Raw genomic sequence first — 22,220 nt, 5'->3', positions numbered from 1 at the left:
CTTATAGGCAAATGTGTAGCCTTAAATACTTACATTAAAAAAAAAGAAGAAGAAAAGCTGCTGTAAATAAAGGAGCTAAATAAACATTCATCACAAATTTTAAAGTTTCCCAGGAAGGGAAAAAAAGAGCAGAAATTTTATAAAGTATAACATAAATACATAATAGAAAGGAAAATCAAAGCTAACAGCTAGTTCATTGAAAAGACTAATAAAGTTCATAAACCTCTAGCAAAATAGATGAAGAACAAAGGAGGAAAGACACAAATTTTTAAAAAAGAATAAAAAATATTATGTTTCAAAAAAGTAATAGGATATTAAGGGCTTCCCCTGGTGGCTCAATGGTAAAGAATTCACCTGCAATGCAGGAGACATGGGTTCCATCCCTGGTTGTGAAGATCCCTTGGAAAAGGAAATGGCCACCCACTCCAATATTCTTGCCTAGGAAATCCCACAGACACAGGAGCCTGGTGGGCTACAGTACATGGGGTTGCAGAAGAGTCAGACATGGCTTAGTAACTAAACAACAACAACATTAGAATATTAACAAAAACTTTTATACAGATAAGTTTGAAAATCTAGATTAAGTAGATAAATTCCCAGAATATGATCCTAACAAAAACTCAATAATTTAAAAATATTTTAAAGAAGTATTTGTGTGTGAACTAAAAAACAGAAATTAAACCCCAAATTTAATGCTTGATGTGGCTCTGCTTGAGGCAAATCAGTATTACATGATTACATTAATGACCAAATCTGAATTTGAGAAAGTTGCAATTTTCTTATATTTTTCTGTTAAAGCAATGAATCAATAGCTAACCAATAAAAGCTGGTCTCTGGTATCTCCTGAAGAGGGCAATGGCAACCCACTCCAGTACTCTTGCCTGGAAAATACCAGGGAAGGGGGAGCCTAGTGGGCTGCCGTCTACGGGGTCGCACACAGTCGGACACAACTGAAGCCACTTAGCAGCAGCAGCAGCTGGTATATCCAAAATAAAGAATATTATCATGCAATATCAACTCTCAGAAGTAGATTCAATGAAGAAATAAAAAATCATGGAAATACAAAAGAAACCATATGTATAACGAGATATAATTAACAAAAAACCCCTCCCACACTTCTTAAAACTTCCTTGAGAATCGGGAGAAAACTGTAATGTTTTCCAAAAAACTGCAAATAAACACAAATTTTTGCACAGAATATTAAAAGGGCTCAAGGATCCCCTGATGCCCACATAAAAGCAGGTAAGAATTCCAGATAAGAATTTCAGAACACCCAGAAGTCAGTAAAGCTACCATAACAAGAAAAATGTTAAATGCCATCCTCTTGAGAACAAATTGAATCAAAAATATCACTACTAATAATAAATTGAGGCACCTGGAGGTAAATTTTCATTGGAGAGGCTTAAATTATACATATGAATCAAATCAAAAGAAAAAATACACATCTCTAAAGAAACACACTTGTGAAGATTTATCGCAAATGATATCTCTCTCATTAAACTTCCTACCTACTGCTTCCAACCTAGAGCACGCTGTACCTTATCGAAATCCCTCATATCCCTGACATGTATCAGACTTCTGAGTAGGCGCCTTCTCCCTTCGTAGGCACTTTCGATATCCCGTGAGCTTCCCTGGTGGCTCAGTGGTAAATAATTTGCCTGTCAAGCAGGAGCCGCAGGTTCAATCCCCGGGTTGGGAAGATCCCATGGAGAAGAAAATGGCAACCAACTGCAGTAGTCTTGCCTGGGAAACCATGGACAGGAGAGCCTTGTGGGCTACACTGTATGGGCTCGCAAAGAGTAAACAAACAACAACAAAGCTATTCCACAAGAAATTAATCTCTCGCGTATTCCTGCAGTGCTCAGAAGCCAAAATCGGTGCAGCCACTGAAATATCAGATCAGCAACGAAACAAGGATCTTGTGAACTCAAAGCTTTAGAGGTTTAGTGACAGAAATCACTTGAACAGAACTATTCTTAAGCGAACAAGAATAATTTACAACAAGAATAATTTACAACAATTTACTATGTTGCCCAGGAGAAAAAAATATATAATTAGGATATGTCGGTCACGTCATTAAAAACACAGGGGAAGCAGAAAGTTTGGAAAACAAGAATAAAAAATAAATTCGGTATCTGAGTAAATAAACGAAAATGTAAACCTCCAATTTGGACGCTGTTTTGACAACTATCATATAACATTCTTTATCCAACTGCATTTAGACCTTTTCTGGATCAGCTGATTTGTTTGCTTAAAACATCAAAAGGAATTTTACTTGTGAAAATTTTCATCAGTTTCCTCCAGATGTAAGAGGATCTCCTCGGCGCACTCCAGGGAGGGAGCACCCGTGATTTTCTCCTTCACGCTCTGGAACAACTGCCTCAACATAGCCCGCAGCATCGCTTCGTCCTCACCGGAGAAGTGAGCCATTCTCTGTCAAAATCAACGTCCACGCCCGTTACCGAGGGTCCAAGCGAACGCCGCGCCCCGCGCACGCGCGTTCCCACCCAGCAGCCGGCGTACTGCGCCGTTCCCCGGGAGACCGCGGCCGGCGCTCAGGGGCGGGCCCTCGGCTGCCGGCGTGTCGTTCAGGAAAGCAACTTACCTTGCTTTGGGGAAGCAAGAATCCTTGACGTCCCACCTTTGGCACTTGTCGCTTTTTTACCAACAGAATTCAAACTGCCCCGATTAACGGCAAAAAAGAGATTCCAAAGTCTCTGCCGGTGGGCCTGACGGCGGGACGTCAGCGCTACGCGTGACGTCAGCGCGTTGACGTGACGAATCCCTACATGGGAGTGAGTGAGGCTGGACACCCTGCCCGGTCGCCTACAGAAGTTTTAGGTGCGCTACTTGAAAAGGTTGTAGGTGGGAGGGAAAAGAGAGTGCGAAGAGAAAGGGGTCAGTAAAAGAAAGTTATTGAAGTGAAACTGAAAGCAGCGTGAAAACTTTTAATCGAGTGAGTGGTATTGAAGTGTTACAAAGCTTTCTCCTTCAAACAGCTAACATCCGTTGACTCCTTACCAATCATCTTGCTAGGAACTATGGAGAAAAGGACACTTAACAGTCTAAGAGATAAGGAGTCAGCGATTGCAAAACAGTGTAATTAAGTGTTATGCTAGAGAAATGCACCAGGTAGGTGCTGGAAAAAATCCCAAATCACCTATTAACCCAAAGGAGGAGTCAAGGAAAGAACTAAAGAGAACATAAACTGGACGTGCAGAGGGTAGGGGCCTGAGAAAGTGTAGCATATTCCAGTACTTGAATTTGTAGAATTAGAAAGAGGAGGTGAGTAGTCTGTAAAAGTAAAAGGGCCACATAAGAAAGGGTCATATTTGGCACTTTCAAGGGATTAGAGATCCAACCAGTCCATCCTAAAGGAAATCAGTTCTGAATAGACAATGGAAGGGCTGATGCTGACGCTGAAGCTCCAATAGTTGGTCCACCTGATGCGAAGAACTGACTCATTGGGAATGAGCGTGATCCTGGGAAAGATTGAAGGCAGAAGGGGAAGGAGACTGGTTGGGTGGCATCACCGACTCGATGGACATGAGTTTGAGTAGGCTGCGGAAGTTGTTGATGGACAGGGAGGTCTGGCATACTGCAGTCCATGCGGTCGCAAGGAGTCAGACTCGACTGAGTGACTGAACTGAACTGAATTGACTTTCTTCTAAGTCGGACATGACCTATTGTATAGCATATGGCACTCAGTTCAATGTTACGTGCCAACTTGAATGGGAGAGGGGATTGTGCTGGGGGAAATGGATACATGTATATGTATGGCTGAGCCCTATGCTGTTCACCTGAAACTACCACAATATTGTTAATTGGCTAAATTTCAATACAAAATAAAAAGTTTGCAAAACAAATTTTTTTTAAAAAGCAAGCTAAAGCAAGGTAGCCATTTTAAATTTACAAAATTAGCAGAGTTTTAGAGCATATATACATTTAGGGTTGAACAATATGCAGTGAAATAATTACTCCTTTATTGTGTTATTACCAGTACACATAGGCAAAATCTTGAAAATGAAACTGGCAATATATATTAAGAACTTTTGACTCTAATTTTATTTCTAATAATCTACTCCAAGGATCAGAGATGTAGTTTATTATGAGAATGTTTACTGATAGGTTATTTGTAACTTTAAAAAAACTGGAAAACCTCCTAACTATTTCAGAATACATTGAAGGTTAAATTATGGCATAGGCATATGCTGTTAATATCAGTCATTCTAAAAAGACGTTTCCTATGAATGTTTAATAAGAAGGAATTATTCACATTTTAAGTGGAAAAGTTTGAACCTAAAATTGTATACATTCACTCTATTTACTGAGTGTCTGTAATGGGCAATGCATATTTATATACTAGGCAATACACATATCTTGGGCTTCCTGGTGGCTCAGTGGTAAAGAATCCTCCTGCCATTGCAAGAGACCCAGGAAAGGGAGCTGCAATTCAACCCCTGGTTCAGGAAGATCCCCTGGAGGAGGAAATGGCAACCACTCCAGTATTCTGGCCTGGAAAATTCTGTGCATAGAGGAGACTGGCGGGCTACAGTCCAAAGGGTCGCAAAGAGTCAGACTTTAACACACACACACACACATCTTACAATCTCGGATGAAAACGTCTTCGCTATAATTGTGATATTAGTATATATAATGCTATCCCTAACAAATTCTTAGTCCAAGGATAGAATAAACGCACTAAATCCTCCCGCAATATAGAAGAAAGTCAATTCAGTTCAGTTCAGTCACTCAGTCCTGTCTGACTCTTTGACCCCATGGAGTGCAGCATACCAGACCTCCCTGTCCATCATCAACTCCCAGAGTTTACTCAAACTCATGTCCATTGAGTCAGTGATGCCATCCAACCATCTCATCCTCTGTCATCCCCTTCTCCTCCTGCCCCCAATCCCTCCCAGCATCAGGGTCTTTTAAAATGAGTCAGCTGTTTGCATGAGGTGGCCAAAGTACTAGAGTTTCAGTTTCAGCATCAGTCCTTCCAATGAACACTCAGGATTAATCTCATTTAGGATGGATTGATTGGATCTCCTTGCTTTCCAAGGGACTCTCAAGAATCTTCTCCAACACCACAGTTCAAAAGCATCCATTCTTTGGTGCTCAGCTTTCTTTATAGATTAAGTCTAAAGTTAGTAAGTTGCTAAATAAAGGTTGAATTGTATTGAATTAATGAGAAAACTATCAAGACAAGTATTAATAAAAACAAACATTTGAGTATGGTTGCCTCTGAGAGGTTGGAACAGCAATGGAGTTGGGGCAGCAATGAGGCAGAGGTACTTGCTTTTTGTTATAAGTCCTGCTACACTGACTTTTATTAATGCACATTTTTACTTTCATTTTAAAAACAGAATGCCCTTTTAGAGTTGGTAGTACATGGAGATACAATAAATGGCACTATTCTTTCCCAACTAAGGTTAGAACTGAGAGGCAAACATAGGAGTCCAACAGCTGGAGATAAAATAACAAATTCATTACAAGTTTAATTCAGAAATGTGACTGATGTATGTGGCACAACAGGCTTGCTGATGTTTCACCACTAAATTAGCATTTACCCACCCAGCCACATGTATAACTATAAAATAATAGGCCACCCCTACTGAGGCAGATGGAAAGCAGAAAATAGTGCATGTAACCTGCACATCAGTTCACTTCAGTCACATAGTCGTGTCCGACTTTTTGCGACCCCATGAATTGCAGCATGCCAGGCCTCCCTGTCCATCACCAACTCCCAGAGTTCACTCAGACTCACGTCCATCGAGTCAGTGATGCCATCCAGCCATCTCATCCTCTGTCATCCCCTTTTCCTCCTGCCCCCAATCCCTCCCAGCATCACAGTCTTTTCCAATGAGTCAACTCTTCGCATGAGGTGGCCAAAGTACCGGAGTTTCAGCTTTAGCATCATTCCTTCCAAAGAACACCAGGATTGATCTCCTTTAGAATGGACTGGTTGGATCTCCTTGCAGTCCAAGGGACTCTCAAGGGTCTTCTCCAACACCACAGTTCAAAAGCATCAATTCTTCGGTGCTCAGCTTTAATCACAGCCCAACTCTCACATCCATACATGACCACTGGAAAAACCATACCCTTGACTAGACGGACCTTTGTTGGCAAAGCAATGTCTCTGCTTTTGAATATGCTATCTAGATTGGTCATAATTTTCCTTCCAAGGAGTAAGCATCTTTTAATTTCATGGCTGCAATCACCATCTGCAGTGATTTTGGAGCCCTAAAAAATAAAGTCTGACACTGTTTTCACTGTTTCCCCATCTATTTGCCTTGAAGTGATGGAACCAGATGCCATGATCTTTGTTTTCTGAATGTTGAGCTTTAAGCCAACTTTTTCACTCTCCTCTTTCACTTTCATCAAGAGGCTTTTTAGTTCCTCTTCACTTTCTGCCATAGGGGTGGTATCGTCTGCATATCTGAGGTGACTGATATTTCCCCTGGCAGTCTTGATTCCAGCTTGTGCTTCCTCCAGCCCAGCATTTCTCATGATGTACTCTGCATAGAAGTTAAATAAGCAGGGTGACAATATACAGCCTTGACGTACTCCTTTTCCTATTTGGAACCAGTCTGTTGTTCCATTTCCAGTTGTAACTGTTGCTTCCTGAGCTGCATATAGGTTTCTCAAGAGGCAGGTCAGGTGGTCTTATATTCTCATCTCTTTCAGAATTTTCCACAGTTTATTGTGATCCACACAGTCAATAAAGCAGAAATAGATGTTTTTCTGGAACTCTCTTGCTTTTTCCATGGTGCAGCGGATGTTGGCAATTTGATCTCTGCACATAGGCTGAGGCCAAAAAAAAAACAAAACAAAACAAAAAGGAAAGAATTCAGCAGACATACTCTGTTTCTTTTCCCAGAGTCACTGATCATCTCTATAAGATGACTCACAGCCTATCTCTTACTCAAATACATTAACTTCCATGTGCTAGGTACTCTGCTATTTGCTATGCTCGCATCAGTGAACAATAAGATATGTAAGACAAGTCTGCTGTCCTCAATAGCTCACAGTCTGAAAGACATGTTACACGTAAGGGAGACATATTTACAAATAATTAGACAAGATGCTCTGTATCTGAATGATTCCCTCCAGTTCTAAGCACCTGTGTTTGGAGAGTCTGTTCAGTTCATCAATTAGTTGTCCATAGTAATTTTATTGATTTTCCTTAACCTTGGTTTGCAATACTTGCATTATCTAAGTGGAAGCTGTAATAGTTTAATTGAAAATCTTCAGTTGCCTGTGTTTATCCCTTTATTATTTTTGAAATTATTTTCTAGGCCAGTTTTCTTTCATATAGAGATTTAAAATAGCCTTTGTGTTCTATAGTAGTTAATATTTGTAGTTGCATATCCTTTCATTAGGATAATACATTTTAAAGATAGAAAGGAACTAAAATAATATTGAATTGCAGTAAGTAATCAATTTAATAGAATTTGGTAACTTGAGATTTTCCATAAAATCTGAGTTATCGTTTTTCTGTTAGGTTGGTGCCAAAGTAATTGCTCCAAATCATTCAAGCTAGGCTTCAGCATTCCATGAATCTCCAGATGTACAAGCTAGATTTAGAAAAGGCACAGGAACAAGAGATCAAATTGCCAACATCTGTTAGATCATAGAGAAAGCAAGGGAATTCCAGAAAAATATCTGCTTCATTGTCTATGCCGAAGCCTTTGACTGTGGGGATCACAACAAACTGTGGAAAATTCTTCAGGACACGGGAATACCAGAATTCTTATCTGCCTCCTGAGAAACCTGTACGCAGGTCAAGAAGCAACAGTTAGAACTGGATATGAAACAGTGGACTGGTTCAAAATTGGGAAAGGAGTACAACATAGCTCTATATTGTCATCCTGCTTATTTAACTTCTACGCAAAGTACACCATGCGAAATGCAAGGCTGGATGAAGCGCAAGCTGAAATCAAGATTGCCAGGAGAAATATCAACAACCTCAGATATGCAGATGATACCACTCTAATGGCAGAAAGCAAAGAGAAACCAAAGAACCTCTTGATGAGGATGAAAGAGGAGAGTGAAAAAGCTGGCCTAAAACTCAGTATTCAGAAAACGAAGATCATGGCTTCTGGTCCCATCACTTCATGGCAAATAGAAGGGGAAAAAGTGGAAACAATGGCAAATTTTATTTTCTTGGGCTCAAAAATCATTGTGGATTGGGACTGCAGACACAAAATTATAAGATGCTTGATCTTTGGAAGAAAAGCTATGACAAACCTAGACAGCATATTAAAAAACAGAGACATCACTTTGCTGACAAAGATCCATCTAGTCAAAGCTAAGGGTTTTTCAGTAGTCATGTAAAAATGTGAGAGTTGGACCATAAAGAAGGCTGAACACTGAAGAATTTATGCTTTCAAACTGTGGTGCTGGGGAAGACTTTTGAGAATCCCTTGGACAGCAAGGAGATCAAACCAGTCAACCCAAAAGGAATACAACCTTTCCAAATTTGGAAGGACTTATGCTGAAGCTGAAGCTCCAATATTTTGGCTGCCTTATGTGAAGAACCAACTCATTTGAAAAGACCCTGATGCTGGAAAAAACTGAGGGCAGGAGGAGAAGGGGGCAACAGAGGATGAGATGGTTGTATGGCATCACCAACTCAATGGACATGAGTTTGAGCAAACTCTGGGAGATAGTGAAGGATAGGGAAATTGGTCATGCTGCAATCTTTGGGGTCACAAGAGTCAGACATGACTTAGCATCTGAACAACTCTAGTATCCATAATTCTGCATGGTATATAACTTTTTAGAATACTTGTTGAATGGATGGATGAATAAATGAACATAGAAGTGAGGAAATTATCTGGATGATGGCAAAGACAGATGTCACAATGGCAGACCTGATAAAGTGGAGTGAGACTCCAGCTATCCACACACAAAAAGAGCTCTGGAGTCCAACTTTAGCAACACAGTGCAACAAACAAAGAAGAAAACCTGAGAATCACTGCACATCAAGAGAAGGAAGACAGCTTCATTTTGTCTGCATCATCCATTACTCAGCACCAAGAGGGAACTTCCCAAATAAGAAGAGCTCCTCTCACCAGGAAAGGAAAAGTAAGCTTCTCCAGCCTTTAGGGCACCACATGAAATTCCCTTTTTGATTTCACCCCACCTAGATTCAGCAAAGCTGAGACATATATACAAACTACAGAGATGGCTAGGGACATGGAAGAAAACCACAGGTTACCAATTGCAGTCATGCAGTGAGAGAGACTGTGGTGTATAGTGACCCATGTTTCAGACAAATGAAGATTTTACTACTGAAAAAATCAAAAAACAACAACAAAAAAAACCAGACAGCACAGCTGTGGCAAACCTCCCAGCAGTGATGCTCTACTCAGGATGACAGACTGGATCCCTGCAGCTGACTCCTACCACTATATGCACACCTGGGGTTACCTCCCCCAGCTGTGCACTTGCACACTGCCAACCTGATATTTATCATTAACATCCACTGCAGTGCTCATATCTGCAGACACGGGAGAGCATGCCAATAGCCAGGGCCCCACAGCTGCTTTGGGACCTGGCTCAGGCTTTCTCTCTGTCACTGGTCTGCAGAATTGTGCTCCAGGGCCTACTCTCACCACTACTATTCAACAAAGTACTGGAAATCCTAACCAGAGAAATTGGGCAAGAAAAAGAAAAAGTCTCTTATTTGGAAATGAACAAAGTAAAATTGTCTTTGTTTGCAGGTAATATAATCTTAAATACAGAAAATCCTGAAGCCTCCACCAAAAGACTGTTGGAACTAATAAATATTGTGAAGTTGTAGGATACAAAATGAACATATAGAAATTGTAATAGTTGTTTTTCTATATTCTAACTGCAATATATCCAAAAATAAATTTTTAAAAATGTCTTATTCACAATAACATCAAAAAACAATAAAATACTTAGGAATAAATTTAACCAAGGAAGTGAAAGATCTATATACTAAAACAATAAGACTTCAATGAAAGAAACTGAAACACACACAACCAAATGGAAAGATATCCCATGTTTATGGGTCAAGAATTAATATTGTTAAAATGTTTATACTCTCCAAAGTCATCTATAGATTCAATACAGTATCTATAAAAATTCTAATACATTTTCACAGAAATAGAAAAAGCAGTTCTAAAAGTTGTATGGAACCATAAAAGACCCCAAATAGCCAAAGCGGTCCTGAGAAAAAGGAACAGAGCTGGATGTATCAGGCTCCTGATTTCAAAATCATACTATAAAACTATAGACATCAAAACAATATGGGACTAACATAAAAATAAACAGTATAGACCAATGGAAGAGAATCTAGAGCCCAGAAATAAGTCCTCACAATACAGTCAACTAATATTTAACAAGAGAGGTCTTCAATAAATAGTGTTGGGAAATGTATGAGGTGAGGTGAAGTCGCTCAGTTGTGTCCGACTCTTTGCGACTCCGCGGACTGTAGCCTACCAGGCTCCTCCATCCATGGGATTCTCCAGGCAAGAATACTGGAGTGGGCTGCCATTTCCTTCTCCAGGGGATCTTCCCGACCCTGGGATCGAACCCAGGTCTCCCGCGTTGGAGGCAGACGCTTTACCCTCTGAGCCACCAGGGAAGCATGCAAAAGAATAACATGAATGTCTATCTTACACCACTCACAAAAACTGAAAAGCCCAGAACTTAAACATAAAAACTGAAATCATAAAACTCTTATAAAATATATAAGTGAAAAGCTTCTTGACAAAACTGTGGCAAATTGTCTTTTTGTGTATGACACCAAAAGCAAAAATAAATAAGTGGGAGCAAATAAAACTAAAAATCACAGCAAAAGAAACAAGAAAGTGAAAAGTTGGCCTACCAAATGGGAGTAAACATTTACAAATTATATCTGATAAGGGGCTAATATCCAAAATACATTTAAAAAATTCATACAAGTCAATAGCAAACCATCCAGTTAAAAACTGAGCAGAGGAACTAGATATTTTTCCAAAGAAGACATACAAGTGGCCAATAGGTATATGAAAAGTTGATCAACATCACTAGTCACTATGTAAATACAAGTCAGAAACACAGTGAGATATTATCTCACACCTCTTAAACTGGCAGTCATCAAAATGACAAGCGATAAAAAGTACTGGTAAATATGTGGAGAAAAGGGAACCTTCGTGCACTGTTGATGGCAATGTATAAATTGGTTCATCCACTATAGAAAGCAGTATGGAAGTTCCTCAAAAAATCAAAAATTGGACTTCCTTGATAGTGCAGTGGATGAGAATCCATCCGCCAATGCAGGGTACATGGATTCAATCCCTGGTCCAGGAAGGTTCCCTGTAGGAAAGAGCAACTGAGCCCGTTTGTCACAACTGCTGAACTTGCATTCTAGAACTGAACTGAACTGAACCGGAGCCTCAACTACTGAGCCTGCATGCCACAATACCCTGCCTAGAGCCTGCGTTTCACAAGAGAAGCCACCTCAGTGAGAAGCTCACACACCACAATGGAGAGTAGCCCACCACTCGCCACAACTAGAGAAAGCTGGAGGCCTGAGCAGAGCAATGAAGACCCAGCCTAGTCAAAAATAAATTAAAAAAAAAAAATCACCATTATAAAAGATCAACCTAACCCAGTCACCACATGTTAAAAATAAAGTCTCTTAAACAATGTAACAGTTATTTAAAAAATCAAAAATTGCTCCAATTTTCTCATACACATATTTGTGTATGTGTAACATACAAATCAACCAAGATCAACCCAAGAAAGTAGGCTGCCAATAATTTATTGTCACTGTATGCTGCTACTGCTGCTAAGTCATGTCAGTCGTGTCCGACTCTGTGCGACCCCATAGACAGCAGCCCACCAGGTTCCCCCATCCCTGGGATTCTCCAGGCAAGAACAGTGGAGTGGGTTGCCATTTCCTTCTCCAATGCATGAAAGTGAAAAGTGAAAGTGAAGTCGCTCAGTTGTATCTGACTCTTAGCAACCCCATGGACCGCAGCCCACCAGGCTCCTCAGTCCATGGGATTTTCCAGGCAAGAGCACTGGAGTGGGGTGCCATGGCCTTCTCCGTGTCACTGTATACAATTTGTCTTTTTCTCTGTGTCACATTATTTTGTTCAAACTATTCTCAGTGTGTGAGTTATTTCCATTATTTTTGCCATTACAAATAAAACTATCAAATCATATAGAATTGTATTTGCATAATAATATTGTAGCCACCAACCTTATTAAAATGTCTTCTTCTGTTAGTTTGTCTTTAAATTTTTTACTGTTCTATGTCTATTTATAAAAACCACAAATAATGAGATCTTTGCTTCTTTTTTCCAATCCATATATCCTTTATTTTTCTTTCTTACTATAAATGCTGGGAGGGATTGACGGCAGGAGAAAAAGGGGATGACCGAGGATGAGATGGCTGGATGGCATCATTGACTCGATGGACACAACTCTGAACTCCGGGAGTTGGTGATGGACAGGGAAGCCTGGCGTGCTGCGATTCATGGGGTCGCAAAGAGTTGGACACGACTGAGCGACTGAAATGAACTGAACTGAACTGATACTGGACCTGTGGTACAGATTGAGTCTACCAATCAGAATGTGGTTCAAATTCTCAGTTACAGCTTTTTATTCTTCTCAGCACAGCATTTATGTTCAAGAAAGTTGATTTTCCTTGTTACATTCTGGGGTGTCACGTAGAGAGAGAAGGTTTAATCCTGGCTCACCATCCATTTGACATCCTAGTTTTATGGGAGAGGCATGTTTTTCTATTAGACTCCTTATCTTGAACAAGTCTTGGGCTGTGGTTCCTGTTGTAATATCCTGTGGGGCCATGGAGAAACATGGTTAGAAACATAAGCCAATTTTATTTCTCAATTTACCTTTCTGAGCTCTTGACTTAGATAATTGACCTGAAATTTTCTTACATTATTACCAGTTCACTGATACATTTAAGAAAGTTTTATTAACTATATTTTATGAGAAATATTTAGTCCTTTTTATTGGCAAGTCAGTCCAGGCACCCAGCCATATTTCCAGAAAAAAACCAGGTGAGTGGAAGAGCTATGAAAACAAACTAGGTTGCTGATTCTTCAGACAAGATGCAAGAACTAGTTTGAGCATACGCTTTAAAGTAAGGCCAGTTTTCTAAACAACTTTGAAATCCTTTCTCAAAAAGTAATAACAATGCCAATTTTTTTTTCCTTTTCCAGTAAAAGCTCTATACTACATATCTCACAGTAGGTGAAAATATCAGGAGAAATGTATTCATTTCACCCTGATGTCATTTCTCTCAGTGAAAACACTTTTACATTTTTATTCAGAAAAACTATCTCCATGCCAACACATATTATGCCAGTCAGTTACACACCAACTTTTGAACTCTAAACACCCACACAAAGTTCTTCATGATTGACTCTCACTTCTCAGAAATAAAATAGTAATGTTCCAGGATTCATGAGAGATCACAGTATTCTTTTATAGTCCATTTGATGTATGGTTCCAAAATGCCAGACAGAAACTCATAATGCCTTCAGAATTCGTGCCAAGTACACATAGTTGAGATTACTCAGATAAAGTAGTGTTAATCTTAAAGACATTTACTATTTTCTTAGAATGACAAAAGGGCATTCATAAAATTTTATGCCTAACTCACTTTGTTTATTCTATGGGTGTGACCTTTGTTTGTTTTGCTATTTAATTCAATGTTTGCCAAACAAAATGACAGGGATTTTGAGTCCCATATTACTGCCTCCAGCATAACTCAAGTTACCAATCTTCACTCACATATTCAGAAGAGGAAAACAGTCACTAAAATAAGGAATCAAGAACTCCACTTTTGTATCCATAATGTCACTACCCCTGGCATGTGGGAGAAGCTAAATCTTTATGACTTTATGTCTGTGTAACTTTCCAACAGCAGCCACTTAGAATGTGTACCTCTCTCAGAGCCCTTGCTGAAGTGATGTATTTAGGTGGTCATGCTTGTACTGTGCAGTTCCATGATTCCATGATGAGTAGACAATCTGTATATAAACCTAATCTCCACTGAGAGATTTTAAATAGAATTCCCCCTTGCATCAGGAAGAAAGTGACAGAGAAAGAAGATAGTCTCTGGGGTTTGATAGATCTGGGTTTATATTTCAGCAAAATGTTGTTCATGAAGTTTGTGGCACTAACAAGTGAACGTGAGTTTCCTAATCTCCAAGGAAGGGTATAATGCCTAATTTACAGGGCTGTTGTGGGGAACGAGTGAGGTGGCACAGAAACAACTAGCTTACTTCCTGGCACAAAGTTGTAATTCAGCAAGCTATTTTGCTACTCATCACCCACCTTTTCAAACACTATTTAAAAATTATCTTTTTTTACCTTTTGGTATTGAATATGTTGCCTGTATCTGATGTCCATCATGGTGCTGCTTCTTTATAATAGCCCTTCTCTTACAGTACATGTAAGCCGTGTCTAGTTTCTGGCCAAATGGGAAAAGATTATTTTTAAAACAGAAGGAACACTCTGTATAGGACTCCCATTTTTTCCCACTGATTTCGTCCCTGGTCATGGCTTCTTCAATGAACAATATACACAAATTTCAAACTATTTCATGTCTGCGTCCCTTGGTTCAAATTCTAAATACTGAGACTCGATGATTAGGTTTATATGTAGATTGTCTAGTCATCATGGAATCACACAGTACAAACATCACCACCCCAGCCCATCACTCCAACAAGGGCTCTGAGACGGGGTACAAATTCAAAGAAGTGGCTGCTGTTGAAAAGTTACATAGACACACCTAGTTCACCTTATCTGATTCATGCTCAACAAATTGTTTATTAGGTTTACCTTGACGTTTGCCTATTGAGGAAATATGCACTGCCATTTGGGTGTTATATTTCTCTTTGTAAATTAATATATTGACTTCAATAATATAAGCAAAAGTAAAGAAGATAAACATAGAGGATCAATCTATAAAAGGAAAGTAGAAAAAATACATAAGAGGAAGTAAGGAAGAGGGAGAACTAGAAAATTACTTGACTTTTTGTCCTTGAGCTTTGGCTTTTCATTCTGAACTTCTTTCCTTGAAATTCCACTGTAGCCTGCAGAAATATCACATTTTTGCTTGATCTACTTTGAATAAGTTTTTGGTTTTTCAACTGTGGCACATGGAAAAAAATTTTTTTTTAATTTTAAAAGCCTGAAACTGTGTCAGACCTGGTGTCACACCATAATAAATTATCCAAGGTAGTGCAGTCCTGTGAGGTTTCTTGCCTGTCAGCCAACTTTAGCTAAACTTCTTTAACTCAATACTATTCATAGATTTGCTTATTCAAACAAATAATCTCCAAGAAGGCATCTACGGTAAAATATTTACTCGTAAAAAGAAAATCATGTGTCCTGAAGATTTTCATTAACAGTAAACTATGAAATGTTGTCACTGAGTTTTGCTTCCTCAATCGATTTCTTTTTAATCCAAGAAATGATAGCAAGAAGGGTATGGGAGTGATATGAATAAAATGATAAACATAGCATTTTTGCATTTTACAGATAATAAAGACAGTTATAGAATCTAAAATCTCAGTATCTTTAATATATGTAATAGGTTTCACATTGGCTTCCTGTGTAGTTTCGTCTGAAACATGTTTAGTCCTAACTTCAACTGTCAAGACATAGAATAAAACAATGGTTATCAGTACTCATCACCACTTCAATTGATTGCAGTAGACATAAGGAAAAGAATAACTCAGTACTGTAAGTACTTGCATTCAAGTACTAGCTACAAGCCATGGGATGTGGGTAGAAAAAAAGTGCTTTTAAGACACATAAGGCACAATATTATATAATTACTAACTGAAGAATTAAGAATCCTGGAGGGGCAGTTAAAAAAAATGAACTCAATGAGTTTAAGTATTAGAATAAAAGAAGAAAAATAAAGAAAAAAGCATAAGGTAACAGAAAATGTATTCCATCAAGTTTAATCAGTAAATGCAAACAAACAGTGTTCTACCCAATGTCACATAACTAATTTATTCTATCAATGTTTCATTATTTTTCTTAGCCTGACAGGTTGGGAAAATATGTTACAATAGTTCATAAAATCTTTGCTAATGCCCCTACCTTGTCCAAAGGTTAGTGATCTGGAACCAATGGAAAAAAAAAAAAAAAGCGCAGATTTTATGGGGTTTTTTTTTTTTTGCTTGCTAGTTAACCCATGCCTACCAAAACTCTGGTCTTACTTTCTGATATCAAGACAGAGCTGTCTCAAGGCAAATTTGTTAGGGCCTGAGATTTTTTTTTCAGTAATACTAGACTTGAAGGGTTAGTATACCAGTGAAGAAAATACCCTGCTATTAGCTTCTTTACATTTCAGAACACAGCAGACATCTCGGGGGAACTGTGGGTAAACAACAAACGACAACCAAAATTCCGCCCATTAATTCAGTATCTTACTGTTTGTTGTTTGGTTTTCTGCAGAAACAAAACTCATAATTAGGCTAGGCAGTTGAGGACCTGCAATTGCCTCTCTCTACCTTATTATGTTGAACTCTTTGCTTCCATTTGCTTTAAATATTACAGAAAAATAATTTCATATGGGTATAAAAAGCAGCCAATAAAAGAAAGGCATAAAAAAATCATTATTGATTTGTATACCATGTACTGTCATTCCTGTGGTAATGATTAGTTTATGACACAATTTTATAATCTACACATGTCTTCAAAGTTACTAAACATGACAAACAGAAATAAAGAATAGCCCTGTGGAATAAGTCTTCAAGCATTATCTGACAGCTTGGCTAATGGTAACAGAATTTCCTCTAAATAGCTCAGACTTTACAATAGTACCTAAATGAGAACTCATCCTCTCATATAGCAATAGTTTTGTCTTCTGGGCTAATTTTCTCACAAGCATAAAACACTACTTATACTCACTGTGAAAAACTGTTAATATGCAGTTGTGATGGAGACAAAGAATTATACACGGAAGAACTGAATGATTTATTTTTCTTTCCCAAAGGTCCACACCTTAGATATACCTGAAACGTTTGTCTAAGGCAAAAAGTCAAGACAAATCATTTGTTTAGCTGGTAAGGCTTTATATAAAAGTGTGATTTTATAGCAAAGAGTCAGACACTAGACTGAGGCTCAGAAACTCTTGCTATTGGTTGTAATCATTTTTATTTTGGAAGTTAAGTGTATATCAGAAAAATGCTTCCTTTTGGTAGAGAGTAACTTTCTTGTACATATTCAAAGGAATGCTCAGAGAAACCTATATTTTACTCAATAAGTTTTAAGTATGAACCAAAGAAGTGTCATTCTCATCCCTAGGATGAAATTCCTAGCCTTTTTACATGAAGAATATTTTCAACTATTGATTCATCTTCGTTTAAACCTCAAGCATTTTTCAAATGCTCACACAGTCTGTAACACAATATAATACCTCAAAACTTATTCCTGCATTCTCAGTCACTTACTCATCAGTCATGCGTGACTCTTTGTGGCCCCATGGACTGTAGCCTGCCAGGATCCTCTGTCCATGGGATTTCCCAGACAAGAATACTGGAGTAGATTGCCCTTTCCTCCTCCAGGGGATCTTCCCACCCCAGGGATAGAAACGAAGTCTCTTGCGTCTCCTGCATTGGCAGGCAGATTCTTTGCCACTGTGCCACCTGGGAAGCCCCAAAACCTATTACTTATCTCAAAACTTATTTTGGGGTGTGTTTAGGCAGTAGTATAAAGAAATCAAATGTTTTATCACTTGGTAATAACATTATATCAAATTATCCACTCCTGATTCTACTTTCTCATGATGAAATGACATATCAGCAATAAGCTGAGTCAGAGAAACTGAAAAGTAAGTAAGATTTACTGAACAGGGTACTAGTCAGTACTGCTGTTCTGACCCTCCCTTTCTCGTTCACGTTCCAATAGAACGTTACAAATTAGCAGAAATTCTTTCCTATTGAATTTAAAAGATCATCTGACTGATAAGGCATTAAGTTCTTTTGTTTAAACAAAATAAGGTAAAAAATGATCAGAGGTTCAAAAAATGGCTTAACAATTCAAAAGGGTAGCTCAACTAAATATTCTGATAAAGCAGAATTTTAGTATTATTTTTGTTAAATTTGGAAATAGAGGACACTAGCCAAAACACATGCTTATACTTATGAAACTACTTTAAGATATAAAATAGCATTATTTTTTGACTAGGATCAATTGCTCTTCATTTTATTTGTTAAAATAGGCCTAAGTGTTAGTAAGCCTGCCATATGTCTAAAGTCATGATTTTGTAATTAGTTATTTTTTATATTTATTTTACCAGTTGAATAGTAAACATAATTGTATAATAACTGAATGATAAATAATACATATTTATATAAGTATATGTTTATATTGGGCTTCTCAGGTGGCTCAGTTGGATAAAGAACCCATCTACAATGCAGGAGACAGAGGAGATGTGGGTTCGATCCCTGGGTCAGAAAGATTCCCCGGAGGAAGGCATGGCAAACCACTCCAGTATTCTTGCCTGGAGAATCCCATGGATAGGGGAGCCTGTCAGAGTACAATTCATAGGGTCACAAAGAGTCGGACATGACTAAAGCAACTGAGTGCACGCGTGCGCGCGCACACACACACACACACACACACACACGTCTATATCAATTATCATATATTCTGATTTTCCCCCTGTATTACAACTCAATTTGCTTCAGAAAAAATAGCAAGGTATTTTCATATCCTCTTTCTTTCCCTGCCCACTAAAAAGATTTCTCTTTTGCCTCTTAATTTCCTGGGACTTACGCAGTCAGAGTACCAGAAAAAAACTGAACAGGGTTCAAGCCAGTTGAGCTAGTTGGATTGCTTTAAATTGGAGATGACAAAGAGCTGCCAAAGAAAATCACGGAAAAAAAAAAAAGAGAGAAAAGAAAAGGAGGGCAAGCAAGATAAAGATCAACCCAGGATGACTTTAGGGGATGTTTGAAGCCCTGGGGATGACAGTTTACGGTGATTTGCTCTACTATGTGGGGCAGGACTCTAAGAAGATAGGTGGAAAAGAGGATTCAAATAATTTTGTTGTATATTATGACTGAAACTTCTCTTTGGTGGCTTTTGGGGGAATATATTGGTAAATTACTTTCTAAATTTTTAGGAAAGTTGTATTATGTTTTTCATTTGTATATTTGTTTTCCAATTACACACCATATTCAGGTTGATTTCGCAGTGAGAATGAGGTCCAGTTTTATCCAGATGATAATATAGATTAAGGATTATTGTTCCATGAAGTGATAGATATTTGATCTATAACTTCTAAGAAAATCATCTTACTTTTCAATTTCTTTGAAGTTTTGTTGTAAGCTAGAACATAACAATCCAGAAGATTGAGAAACTGGAAATCTAGTAGCATCTATTTGTTAAGTATTTAATAACTCACATAAATTAAAATGGATTGTTCCAGACACTATAAAATTCTTATTAGAGGGAAAACAAAGGCAGAATACTCTTTAACATAACATGCAGCAATATCTTTTTCGATGCACCTCCTAGAGTAAAGGAAACAAAAGCAAAAATAAGCAAATGGGACCTAATTAAAGTTCAAAGCATCTGCACAGTTTGGAAACCCACAGAATGAGAGAAAATATTTGTAAATGATGCAACTGACAAAGAATTAATCTCCAAAATATACAAAGAGCTCATGCAGCTCTATATTAAAAAAAGAAAAAAAACTCAAGCAATCCAATCAAAAATGAGCATAAAATGTAAATAGACAGTTCTCCAAAGAAGACATTCATATGGGGAAAAAAGCACATGAAAAGATGCTCAACATCACTAATTATCAGAGAAATTCAAATCAAAACTACAGTGAGGTATCACCTCACAATGGTCAGAACGGCCATCACCGAAAAAGTGTACAGAAAATAAATGCTGGAGAAGATGTGGAGAAAAGGGAACCCTCCTACACTGTTGGCTGGAATGTAAATTGATACAATCACTATAGAGAACAATAAGGAGGTTCCCTAAAAAACTTAAAATAGAACTATCATATGATCCATCAATCCTACTCTTGAGAAAACTGTAATTCAAAAGGATATATGTACCCCCAAGGTTCACTGTAATACTATTTACAATAGCCAAGACATGTCCTTCAAAACCAGAATGGGTAAAGAAATCATTGTATATATATATATACAATGGAATATTACTCAGCCATAAAAAGAACAAAATAATGCCATTTGTAACAACATGGATGGACCTGGAGATTATTATATTAAGTGAAATAAGTCAGACAGAGAAAAACAAATATATGACATAACTCATATGTGAAATCTATTGCAAAACAGGAGTAGAATTATAGATATTAAAAACAAACTTACGGTTACCAACAGGGAAACGTGGCAGAAGGAATAAATTAGGAACACACACACAGTAAAACATATAAGGTAGATGACAGATGGGGACCCACTGTATAGCACAGGGAACTCTACCCAATATTCTGTGATGACTTGTATGAGAAATGAATCTTAAAAAGAATAAATATATGTATGTGCATAACTGAATCACTTTGCTGTATACCTGAAACTAACACAACATCGCAAATCAGCTGTATTCCAATATAATAAAATTTTTCTGGATTATCTTTTTTTTAAAGGTTCAGTGAAGCAAGAGGTTTGTTTATTTGGCCTCCCTCAACATGTGGGACCTTAATTCCCTAACCAGGGATCGAACCCACACATTGCATTGGAAGCTCAGAGTCTTAATCACTGGACCACCAGGGAAATGCAAAAATAATTTTTTTTTTTTTAAAAAAAGGTTGTGGCATTATAAGACCAAAATATTGCATAATTAACATTTATTGAATGCTTATTTTTTGCCTGTTTTATTCCATGCACTAAGTAATTTGATATGCTCACCATAACTCCATGATGTAGAACTGGGCTTTTCCCTGTTTCCAAAGAGGAAACTGAGCAGCAATATTGTCAGGTTGCAGAGCCTGTCTTCTAGATTATACCATCTCTTTAATCAAGGCTTATATTTAATCTCTAAAGTATAAAACATTATATTACTGGTACTTACCAGAATAGAAAAACATATAATAACATTTCATCAGTTCAGTTCAGTTCAGTTCAGTTTAGTTGCTCAGTCATGTCTGACTCTCTGCGACCCCATGAATCGCAGCACGCCAGGACTCCCTGTCCATCACCAACTCCCGGAGTTCACTCAGACTCGTGTCCATCGACTCCGTGATGCCATCCAGCCATCTCATCCTCGGTCGTCCCCTTCTCCTCCTGCCCCCAATCCCTCCCAGCATCAGAGTCTTTTCCAATGAGTCAACTCTTCGCATGAGGTGGCCAAAGTACTGGAGCTTCAGCTTTAGCATCATTCCTTCCAAAGAAATCCCAGGACTGATCTCCTTCAGAATGGACTGGTTGGATCTCCTTGCAGCCCAAGGGACTCTCAAGAGTCTTCTCCAACACCACAGTTCAAAAGCATCAATTCTTCGGCACTCAGCCTTCTTCAGTCCAACTCTCACATCCATACATGACTACAATTAATAACAAAGCATATATATAGGGAAATCTATTTTCACACTATGGATTTCAAAACAATCTTATTCTCAATAATACAAACAGTATCTTTGTACTGTATTCTGTTTATGTTCTACCTAATCCATCTATTCACCTTGCTTTCTGGCTAGACCTGTCATTATTACAACTACTGAGTAATGCACACATCAATCTTCGTGCAATTTATTTGAGAAAAAAGTAGCAAAGTCACTTTTTTCCATATTTTCTTTTAAGCGAGGAAAAATACATGTGTCAGGTTGTCTCAGACTTATAAAGGGAAAATTTGACTCAGGGCATCTAAGAACACATAATTTCTACTCATGTATATTACAAAAAAAAAAATGGAGGCTGCCTGCAGAGAGTGATGATAAATAGATTGATAGATAAATAATTATATATTGCAAATTATTTAATATATATCATATATATACCTTGGGCTTCCCCAGTGGCTCAGCAGTAAAGAATCCACCTGCAATGTAGGAGATGTGTGTTCGATCCTGGGTCAGGAAGATCTCCTAGAGAACGAAATGGCAACCCACTCCAGTGTTCCTGCCTGGAAAATGCCATGGACAGTGGAGCCTGGTGGGTTACAGGGTGGGTCATAAAAGAGTCAGACGCAACTTGGCGACTGAACAGCTGCAGCAGTAGCAGCAGCAGCATATATATTTG

At 38.2% G+C, this 22,220-nt stretch overlaps 1 protein-coding gene across 1 annotated transcript in view; it reads right to left on the bottom strand.

The window, feature by feature from the left end:
- TBC1D32 (TBC1 domain family member 32) overlaps positions 1-2,430 on the bottom strand; it is a 194,732-nt gene extending 192,302 nt beyond the window's left edge. The window contains exon 1 of the mRNA XM_052645875.1: positions 2,276-2,430. Within this exon, the coding sequence (XP_052501835.1) occupies positions 2,276-2,430 (155 nt within the window). The remainder of the gene's footprint in view (positions 1-2,275) is intronic.
- Positions 2,431-22,220: the final 19,790 nt, after the last annotated feature.

The sequence above is a fragment of the Budorcas taxicolor genome, chromosome 9 (assembly GCF_023091745.1).
Source record: "Budorcas taxicolor isolate Tak-1 chromosome 9, Takin1.1, whole genome shotgun sequence".
Taxonomy (NCBI): Eukaryota; Metazoa; Chordata; class Mammalia; order Artiodactyla; family Bovidae; genus Budorcas; species Budorcas taxicolor.
Note: the sequence above shows the minus strand (reverse complement) of the source record. Positions and strands in the feature narration are given on the sequence as shown.